At 38.8% G+C, this 10976-nt stretch overlaps 1 protein-coding gene across 1 annotated transcript; it reads left to right on the top strand.

The window, feature by feature from the left end:
• The first annotated feature begins 7191 nt into the window (after window positions 1-7191).
• Window positions 7192-10045, top strand: LOC132285907 (metal-nicotianamine transporter YSL1-like). The gene is made up of 7 exons (XM_059788139.1): window positions 7192-7441; window positions 7557-7729; window positions 8074-8168; window positions 8321-8455; window positions 8557-8749; window positions 8880-8982; window positions 9126-10045. The coding sequence occupies exons 1-7, from the start codon at window positions 7252-7254 to the stop codon at window positions 10043-10045; spliced, it is 1809 nt and encodes a 602-aa protein (XP_059644122.1). The 5' UTR covers window positions 7192-7251.
• Window positions 10046-10976: the final 931 nt, after the last annotated feature.

Here is a 10976-nt window from a genome sequence, read left to right as displayed (position 1 = left end):
GTACTCCTGCCATCCAACCTGCCAAATCCCCTGTATCATCACAACCTCCCATTAACCAACAGACAAAACTCTGGACTGAAGTTGTCAAATAAGGAAATTATAAAATGAAATTTGAATTCCTCCCCCCCCCCCCCCATTCATCCAACACCATTGATCCCCCAAAAGAAGTTGCTAAGGAAGGATACCATTTTTGGGAAGACTCTCATCTTGTAGGAATTTCTATCCACAAAAGAATCCATTTCAAGGTCATCCAAAAAGCTATTACAAATTTTGGGAGAAAGAAATTCATACTTCTTCAGATTTTCCTCCACCTCTCACGCTAAGAAAGTATTATCACTGGGATCATGGTTCATTGCAGGCCACCCCTTGTCACTGATGAAGTGGAATCATGCAAACAACCCCCACACATCATAAATAGGTTGTATTCCCACATGGGTTAGGTTTCACAATGTTCCTTTCAATTATTGGACAGCCAAGGGTCTCAGCTACATTGCCAGCTCAGTTAGGGAACCCTTCTATGTAGATGCAGCAACAGAAAATAGAACAAAGCTTAAATGTGCAAGAATATGTATAAATTTGGACTTGTCCAAGCCACTGCAGTCTGAGTTACAAATTAGAATGGAGGATGGCAGCTTTGAGCAAATCATAATCGAATATCAGTGGCTACCAAAATTTTACAACAAATGCAATCACATTAACCATGCATACTGAAGATCACTGCCCTCTAAATTTCATTAAACCACTAAAGAACAAAAACCAGTCCATGACAAACATCCCTGACACTAACCCCACACCAAAGGATAACAGCCCAGCACAATACCCCCTATCAACAAAGTGGGCTACAATTAGGAAGAAAAAGAGGAATACGGCTGCAGCATCAACATAACTACCGCTGCAAACCTAAAATGCCACTACATCTAACTAATTTTCTCCACTAGCTTGCTTACCACATAACCTCAGCCCCCTTATCAACCCCATTTCTAGTGCTCCTTCCACCCCTACTCACCAACTCAGCCACTCCTCATCACACACAATGGTACAAAATACCTTTGTAAGTCCAACCCACACACAATCTACACAATCACCAAACCACTCCCCACTATGCTCCAAAAGACTTAACTTCTCACAAGTCAATCCCTCACCTCCCTACATAGCCTCCCCCATTTCACTAACAATATACCCTTAATACAGAAAGCCAGGGAAAATGCAACTTAAACCAAGTTCAGCATCAGCCTCACCTAATTCAAGCAACAATCTTTAACAACTTGCAATCCAAATGAAAAAGAAATCAACTGTCAAAACCATGAAGAAGGTAGCAAGAAGGAAATCAAGTAACAGGTATGAATTGATGTTGAATGGTCTCCCACCAGGCCACAAACATCCAGAAGGTTCTACTCTCTATCACTCCAATGATATCATTCCTTACATGGAACATTAGACAGTTGAATCAACCCTCTAAATAGTTAGAGATTAAGAGACTAATCTCTGACAAGAAAATTGCTTTAGTCTCAATCATTCAAACCAAAATCTCTCCCTTGAATGTTGAATCTATCCACTGATTCCTTGCTCCTACATGGTTCATTGCCCATAATTATTCGTTTTCACAATTGGGTAGAATTTAGGTCTTGTGGAACCCAAATGTGATTGATCTAACTCTTATTGACACAGATAGACAGGCTATATATTGTAGCATCTCAGTCATTGGTCATGATATTAATTTCTTTTTCTCTTTCATTTATGCTGCTAACCTTATAATTAAAAGGCAATTGTTGTGGGAAAACATCATCCACAATGCAACCCAATCCATATGGGTACTGATAGGGGACTTCAATGCCACTACCAATGCTAGAGAGAAACATGGTGGCTCCTTGAGGTGGAATCCAACAATGACATATTTCAAAGAAACAAATGACGCAGAGAGACTTAGTGGATTATATATGGGGCAGATTGTTAAGCTTCACGGGGTTCCAGTATCCATTGTTTCGGATAGGGATCCCAGATTCACGTCTCACTTTTGGTAGAATTTTCAGGAGGCTCTTGATATGGGGCTTCATTTCAGGACAACATTCTTTCCTCAGACTGATAGTCAGTTGGAGCGTACCATCCAGATATTGGAGGATATGCTACGGGCTTGCATTTTAGATTTTGGGGGTAGTTGGGAAGACTACTTACCCTTGGTTGAGTTTTCCTACAACAACAGTTACCAGACACCTTTTGAGGCATTGTATGGCAGACCTTTTAGATCTCCAGTTTATTGGACCAAGGTAGGTGATACAGTCTCCTTGGGTTCCAATATTGTCTTTAAGACTACATAGAAGATTAAGTTGACTCGACAGTGGTTGGCTACAGCTCAAAGCAGGAAAAAGAGTTATGCTGACAAGAGGAGGAGTTCCTTGTCTTTTGAGGTAGAAGACCACGTCTTTCTTAAGATTTCTCCACGGAAGGGACTTCTGAGATTTCTGCAGATGGGCAAGTTGTCTCCTAAGCTCATTAGACCATTTCAGATTTTGGAGCACGTCGGTGAAGTTGCTTATCGTTTGGCATTGTCGCCAGACCTGGATAGGGTTCATGACGTCTTTTATGTCTCTATGTTGAGAAAGTACAAGCCGAATCCATCGTATGTTTATGGTGGACAGATGTTGTTGTTGATGAGAATGTGACCTACGAGGAGGGTCTAGTCCAGATTCTTGATTCACTGGAGCAGGTCTTTCGGACCAAGACTATTCCATTGGTTAAGGTCTTGTGGAGACATTACGGCGTTGAGGAGGCTACCTGGGAGGTTGAACAGGAGGTTCGCTCTCGGTATCCTAATTTGTTCTCTCTTTTAGGTACGACTTGATCTTGGGGACAAAATCTTTTTAAGGAGGGTAGGTTATAATGACTCGGTCATTTTCTTTCCTTTCTTTTTTTCGGTAATTTCTTTTTTTCGTCCTTTTCCTTATTTTGTTTTTTCCCCGTTTATCGTTTTTCTTTGCATAACCTCACTTTACGTGTTCAGATTTGATTCCGGCTTTGCATGCATCCATAATATTTGATTTCCAAGGTATTTGTTTTTTTACTTTTGTAGAAAATCATGCCAGTTGCTTACTTTTTTCATAAAGGGTATGGATGCATACTTTCTTGGAAACATTCTTAATTTTTGGGATTTTAGTGTAATTATGTAAAATAATTATTGATATTTTGGAAAAGGACCTTTTTGCAATTTTTGGAAAGTGTGACAAGTGTCACACTCTCATGGTGCCTCTTGTTGGCATTGGGGTGGAGTGACTTTGAAGCTTAATTTCTTGACATTTGGAGGGTGGAGATTCACCCACTTCTTGGCCTAGGATAGGTGCACTTGTTGGCTTGGATGGTTGATAAGTATAGGCTTAGAATTAAGTCTAGGAAGGAGCCATGGATTGATGACAAATGTAGGCACCAAATTGAGTCTTACATTGTGTGTATGTGAGAGGTAGTGCAAGAGCACCTAGTGAGTGGAGGTATACTAGATCCTCTACCTACCACATTTCATTTTTCTCATCTTCATTCCCTTTTGCTCTCATCCGAACCTAGCCTCCATTGAAGGAAAAACTTGGCTTAGAGATTTTGACTTCATTTTGGCCTCCTTCCACTCACCTTAGACCCTTAACCTTGGGAAGTAAAAGTTTCCTCTCACTCTCCTCCATAAAACCCTAGAATTGTTTTCCATTTTAAAGCTTGGTTGCTTGGATTATAGAGATTCAATTCTTTATTGAGGTAGGGGTGGTAGTATATTTATACTTTGAGTGTTTTATGATCCTTTATGGTTTAATATATATTGTGTATATGCCTTTAATATTGTAGTCTTACATATTATAGGAAATCCTCACATGTGACTTAGGATTTATTGTTTTAAGCATGTATGATATGTATTTACTTTGTGTAGAATTATTAATGTTATATACAATTCTTATTGACTTGAATTTCTATATTTATTGTGATGATAATTCTACATTCTTATTGATTGCTTTTAGTATATAAAGCTTATTGTTGAAGCATGATTTGATTGATAAGTTGGTGGTATAGTTTTATACATTATATCATGATGAGGACTTTTCATTTATTATGTTATTCTAGACTTGGAACCCTAAGACATGGTTTATGTGGTTTCAAATTACTTGTGCATGGAAGGTGGTTTACATGCCCAGATTTTTGCTCACTGTTTTGTCGTTCGGAGGTTAGAACATCAGAATGCCTGACCATGTAGGTCAGAACGTACGTCATAACGTCAAAACGCCATAACGTCAGAATGCCTGACCATGTAAGTCAGAACGTCAGAACGTCCGAACGCCTGACAGGTCATAATGTCTGATTGTTGTATATAAGTTTTGAACTTAATCATGATTGTGGATTCTCTTAGGACATTATTACAATTCATATGGCTAGAGTTTGGCTCTAGTGCAGGAGGTACTAGTTCTCCCCATTTAGTATAGTGCGCACTAGGGTGGTATTTCCATTGGGTTAATGCCCTAAATAACCGTTTAGATCTTGGTTTACTCCGAGATTTGATGTCTAAGTTTTCCCACTATTTGGTTTCGCATTCAATTCCAAGTTGACAACCAATGCTTAATTGTGACTTGTAATTTTGGTCATTGGCGATTTGATATTGTTTAGTACATCCATATTGATGTTGTATTGTTAAAGAATCATTTAAGTTAGCTTAAGATGATCCCTTAGAACACTTTGAACATAGATGTTAAGTGGAATGATCCCTTGTATTCTTATATATTGATCTTGCAATGGTATTGAAACTTTAGAGTATACACATATACTTCTTCCTACGAGTAACTTAATTACTCACCCTAATTGTTTGGGTTATTTTACAAGTAAAGAGACAATGTTCTCGGATGCTCATCATCCTTAGAGGCTTTTGAGCACTTTGGAATATTTTTGTGTATTGACATGCAAATGTTTAGCATGCTTACTTTTGATGTTATATTTTTGCATACCATGGATGTATGGTATTTTAGAAGCTAAGATGGTTTCTTTGATATATAATGTGTATCTAAGAATGCTTGAAGATGCCTATTTTGTATGTATGACATGAGGGTGAGGGCCATTAATTTTAAAGTTCACATAAGTATGTTTTTAAACTTGTTTTGGGTCAATTGGAATGCATGTATAGCTTAAAGGTTAGCCTTAAATTTGTTTTCTGTTATTGTTTGGCTGTCTTCTTGTTCCTGTTTTGTCGTTCAGAGGTCAGAACGTCAGAATTCCTGACTATGTAAGTCTGAAGGCTTGACTATGTAAGTCCGAAGCGTCAAAACGTCCGAACGCTTGACCATGTAGGTCAGAATGCTGAACATGTAGGTCCGAACGCCTGACCATGTAGGTCTGGACGCCCGAAGGCTTGACTATGTAAGTCCGAAGGCTTGACCATGTAGGTCCGGACGCCCGAAGGCTTGACTATGTAAGTCCGAAGCATCAGAACGTCAGAACGTCCAAACGCTTGACCATGTAGGTCAGAATGCTAAACATGTAGGTCCGAATGCCTGACCATGTAGGTCAGAATGTCCGACGTCTTGACCATGTAAGTCTGAAGTGTCAGAACGTCCGAACGCTTGACTATGTAGGTTAGAACGTCCGAAGGCTTGACCATGTAGGTCAGAATGTCTGAAGGCTTGACCATGTAAGTTTGAAGGCTTCACTATGCAAGTCCGAAGTGTCAGAACGTCCGGACGCTTGACCATGAAGGTCAGATCGCCTGACCATGTAGGTCAGAACGTTCGAACGCCTGACCATATAGGTTAAAACGTCCAAACGCCTGACCATGTAGGTCAGAACGACCGACCATGTATGAGTGTCGAACGGGTGCTCAATGTTGAGTGTCGAATGGGTGCTCAGAACCTTTCTTTTCTTTTGCTTTGCTCATATTTCGCTTTCACATTTCGGACCCATTATTGGGTCATCTTTTGTTCGTCACTGACGCACCAGGTTTAGAAAACTTGGGCCGTCCCAGTAATGTAGTTAATGGGGGTTTTGTGTTGTTGTGTGTAATTAGTGTATGTGTTGGTTAGTGCATAATGGTTTCTTCAGTGCTGTTGGCTATTTTGGGGTTATAGGTGGGTTAGTTTGTTTCCGTACAGGAGTAAATGGTGGTTTCAGGTGATTGGGTAGGGGATTTTTGACTGAGGGGAGGTTATGGTGGTTGATGTTATTTTGGCTATTGGTTATGTTTTGGGAATAAGGGTGAGCAGGTGTTTTCTGTTGTTGATGATTGGGTGGGATAGTCTTCAGTTTGCAATGATGAGATTGTGGAGGTTTGGTTGGACTGATCTTTTATTTGTATGGATGTTTGTAGGTTTGATGAGGATGAGGATGGGGAAAGGGGAGGTAGGAGGAGAGAGCTGGTTTGGCCATTTCGATTTCTATATGAGTGAGAAAAAAAACGCACTTCCAAATCATTGCATACCTGAAAATCACACGTCTCATTACTAGGTGCATATAACCCTCCTCAAACTCCGTGATGGTGGGAGTTTCGTGCACTGGGTTGTCTTTTTTTTTTTTTTTTTTAGAGAAGATGAAATCACTAGGTCATTATAGTGAGATGAAACTAGGTCAACCCACGAAGCACTTAATATATATTTTTGTACGTAGTAGTAGGGATTTTGCTGGTGTTCTTAATGGCAAGGTCTTGATTGCATTCATTTAATTACTTGATGAATTCTTATTTTTGTCTATCTCAACGTATAATTGGTGGACTCTTGAGTAGAATATTGAGGGAAAATTGATTTCATTAGATTCTTTAAAAGTCATTCCTGAGTTTAAGGAGTACTTAGCTAGACTGAAAAAATTAAGGGGACAAAGACCATATGACGCTTTAGGAATTGGCCAGTTAAGTGTACTTGTTTTGAAATATGAATTAAAATATATATTAAAGTACATTTAAAGAATCACTACCATCTTGCAGTTTGTTCATTTTTTAAGCAAAACTGTACGAAGTTCCTCCATTGAAGCAATGAGAGATGTACTATAGCATTATCTCTTTGTAGTTTGTTTTCATTAATTTTGCAGCATACAGAGGAATTCCATTGGGAAGTGTCGGATATGGAAGAATTGAGCGACAAGAAAGACATAGAGAGGGTACTGGAGTCGGAAGAAATTCAGGACGTGGATGATGGCGAATGTGAGGTGGTTTCAAAGAGAAGCCAATATTTAGAATGGACAAAGCAGATCACAGTACGGGGAGTGATCGCTAGCACAGTGATTGGGAGCATTTACAGTGTGGTGTTGATGAGACTGAGCCTCACAACTGGGGTAGTTCCCAATCTCAACATCTCCACTGCATTTCTTGCATATGTGTTCATCGGTACATGGACAAAATTTCTTCACAAGGCCGGAATTGTCTCGATTCCATTCACTAGACAGGAAAATGTCATGATTCAAACTTGTGCAGTTGCAATTATTAGCATTGCTGTTGGAGGTACGTTACGTTTGAGCTAATTTGATCTAAATCTTTCTTTTCAAGTTTTTTCATCAACTTTATAAATTTCTTCTCCTTCTCTGTATATATATAATATTTGTTGGACTTTAATTAGGGGGATTTGGTACTTATCTTTTGGCATTAAACAAGAAGATATATGAGCAGACCGGGGTTGACACAGAAGGAAATTCTCCAGATAGCTACAAGGAACCCGGGATTGGATGGATGATGAGTTTTCTTTTCCTTGGTTGTTTTGTTGGTCTTTTTGTATTAATTCCTCTCAGAAAGGTATTTGACTTCTTATTCTTAATTTTTTTTTGATTAAATTTCTCATTCCTCTTGTCATGGTTCTCTTTAATTCAGATATAATACTGTAAATTAATCAACTTGCTTATAACAATTAATTAAAGCAAATTTAAATTAGTTTCATCACCAATGAGATGTTCTTCAGCATTCCAATATTAAAATGGAGGCATTGTATAAATACTTGCGCGCGCGCGCGCACACATGCTGAAGTAGGTTAGACTATGCAATTAGTTTTTGTTTCCCAATTAGTAGTACGTAAAAGTACATCTTCTGAGCACTGAAGCTCTTAAAATAGTGTTTGATGGAGTTGTGTGAATGGTCCACAGATCTTGATAATCGACTACAAGTTGACTTTTCCAAGTGGGATGGCAACTGCAGTTCTCATTAATGGAATGCATACCCGAGGAAACAATATGGCTAAGTAATACTACTACTTAATCCATTTTTTTTTAACATCCAGTAGTAATGTTACATGTATATATATATATATATATCTATTTATCACAATAAAATCAATCAGGGCTAGAATTATAAACTACTCCATATGTTGTAATGAAATATAATTTGGTGCAGGAAGCAGGTACGCGGGTTCATCAAGTTCTTTTGTTATAGTTTCTTGTGGGGATTTTTCAAATGGTTTTACACTGGGAAAGAGGGTTGTGGATTCTCACAGTTCCCTACTTTTGGACTGCAAGCTTTGAAGAAAACGTACGTGTGTGTGTGTATATATAGTACTTCTGTATGTTTATATATAAACATGAAAAAGATTATATATTAATTGTGATTTACTTTGTGACATATTTATGCAGATTCTACTTCGATTTTAGCTTGACTTATGTGGGAACTGGAATGATTTGTTCCCACAATGTAAACTTTTCAGTGCTTCTTGGAGCTGTGCTTTCATGGGGTCTCATGTGGCCACTTATTGGTAAACTTAAAGGAGATTGGTTCCCTGCTAATTTACCTGCAGAAAGCAGCTTGAAGGGCTTGACTGGCTATAAGGTCACTCAATTAAACCACTCTTTTCCTCTCTAGATATATGTGTGTGTGTGTGTGTATTTGCATTTCCAAATTTTTTTTTTTTTAAAAAAAAAAATCATGAATTTCTTATTTACTTTCAAATTCTTGGCAGGTCTTTCTCTCAGTTGCCCTCATTCTAGGTGATGGGCTATACAACTTTGTCAAGATACTGTATTTCGCAATCAAAAATATTCATGGCACAATCAAACACAAGAGCCTCAACACAGGTGAGATAATAAAGCCTTTTTCCTTCACAACTTTGTCAGGATAATGTTTTGTAGTATATATAAACTTTTGTTCCCTGAGTTGATGAATTATTTTGTTTTGCTCAACTTTGTAACATTTCTTATATTTGCAGATGAGGGTAGCAAGAACAGTGATGATCTAAAAGAAGACCAATTCTTCATTAAAGAAAGAATTCCCATGTGGGTTGGGGCTGCCGGATACACCCTCCTCGCCATCATTTCCGTGATTGCGATTCCTTTCGTTTTCCCCGAGCTCAAATGGTACTATGTGGTTGTAGCCTACATTTTCGCTCCAGCTCTTGCCTTCTGCAATGCTTATGGAGCCGGTCTAACTGATATAAACATGGCCTATAATTATAGTAAGCTGGCTCTTTTTGTGCTAGCCTCGTTGGCTGGAAAAGAGCACGGCGTGGTGGCAGGCTTGGCTGGCTGTGGTCTCGTCAAATCTGTTGTTTCAGTTTCTTGCCTTCTGATGCAAGATCTGAAAACAGGCCATCTCACTCGAACATCCCCTCGTGCAATGCTTATGAGCCAGTCCATCGGGACAGCAATAGGATGTGTGGTGGCTACTCTAAGCTTCTTTCTGTTCTACAAGGCATTTGATGTGGGCAATCCAAATGGTGAATACAAGGCTCCTTATGCTGTGATCTATAGAAACATGGCGATTCTAGGCGTTCAAGGCCTCTCGGCTTTGCCACGCCATTGCTTGCAGCTCTGTTGTGGCTTCTTCGCCTTTGCAGTGGGAGTCAACCTCGTGAAAGATATTTCGCCTCAGAAGTTCGGGAAATGGATGCCATCGCCAATGGCCATGTCCGTGCCCTTTAATACAGGTGCCTTTTTTGCTATCGATTTGTGCGTGGGAAGTTTGGTTGTGCTTTTGTTGCAGAAACTCAATGCCATGAAGGCCGAGTTTATGGTTCCAGCAGTTGCTTCTGGGTTAATATGTGGTGAAGGTCTGTGGTATCTTCCTGCATCAGTTCTTGGGCTGACCAAAATAAAACCTCCCATTTGTATGAAATTCTTACCTTCTTAGACAAATCTCCATTACTAGCTATATATTGTTGTCTGTATGTGTAATAAGGTTCATGAAAACTATGCTAGCTTTTGTTCCAGGGAACAATATTTCTGTTGTCAGACAGAAGAGATCAACCATAATAATAAGTATGCATTGTCTGCCTTCTATCTCAATTTTGGTAAGCCTTTATTTTCTCAATTACAATCTATATATTTGTTTGAGTTTGAACGTACGTGACCATTATGGATTTATAAACCCTACAAATTCTTAGGCAGACTAAAATTATAATAACACTTAGGTACGTGGTTCCAACCAGATCTTCAAACCCAGAGTATAATAGAAGCTCCAAACTAGCGTTTGGAGAACTGAATCCATGTTTTGGATTTGGGATTGTGAGCAATTTAATTCAAAGTTGTAACTAAATTTCTTTCAATTTTAAATCCATGGTACTCTCAAACATAACATACAAGTACTCCGCTTGAATGTTTGGTTGCTTCCACTTGTTCTTACACACCCATGAAGATTTGATTCAATTTTCTAGGAAGTAATGGTTAGCAAAAACAGGAGATGATCAGTGAAAATTGCACACAGAAAAGCTTATACTTCACAATTCATCTTCTTCTTTCATGTTTCGATATTAAAATGTTCGACTTAGTCTTTTATCCGATTTTTGCTTAAATTAAATTTACCGAAATAAAAGTAAATTAATCAAACCAAAAAGCAAAAATAAATGCAAGTAAAGTTAGAGTGACACCGGATTTTAGCGAGTAAACCAATTGGAAAACCTCGAGGATTATTTTTGCGTTGTCCCAAGCGTAAACGATCCACTATGTTTAAAGTAAAGTATACCGAATTTTGACTCAAGCTCACACACCTTCACTCTACCAAGATCTAACTTGCTGAACACCCTTTGCTTTGCGACTCGCCCGTCCAACAGCTCTCGATATGG

The sequence above is a fragment of the Cornus florida genome, unplaced genomic scaffold (assembly GCF_030987335.1).
Source record: "Cornus florida cultivar Cherokee Brave unplaced genomic scaffold, ASM3098733v1 CherokeeBrave_3.0.0_Hap2_Chr11, whole genome shotgun sequence".
In the NCBI taxonomy this organism is placed as follows: Eukaryota; Viridiplantae; Streptophyta; class Magnoliopsida; order Cornales; family Cornaceae; genus Cornus; species Cornus florida.
Note: the sequence above shows the minus strand (reverse complement) of the source record. Positions and strands in the feature narration are given on the sequence as shown.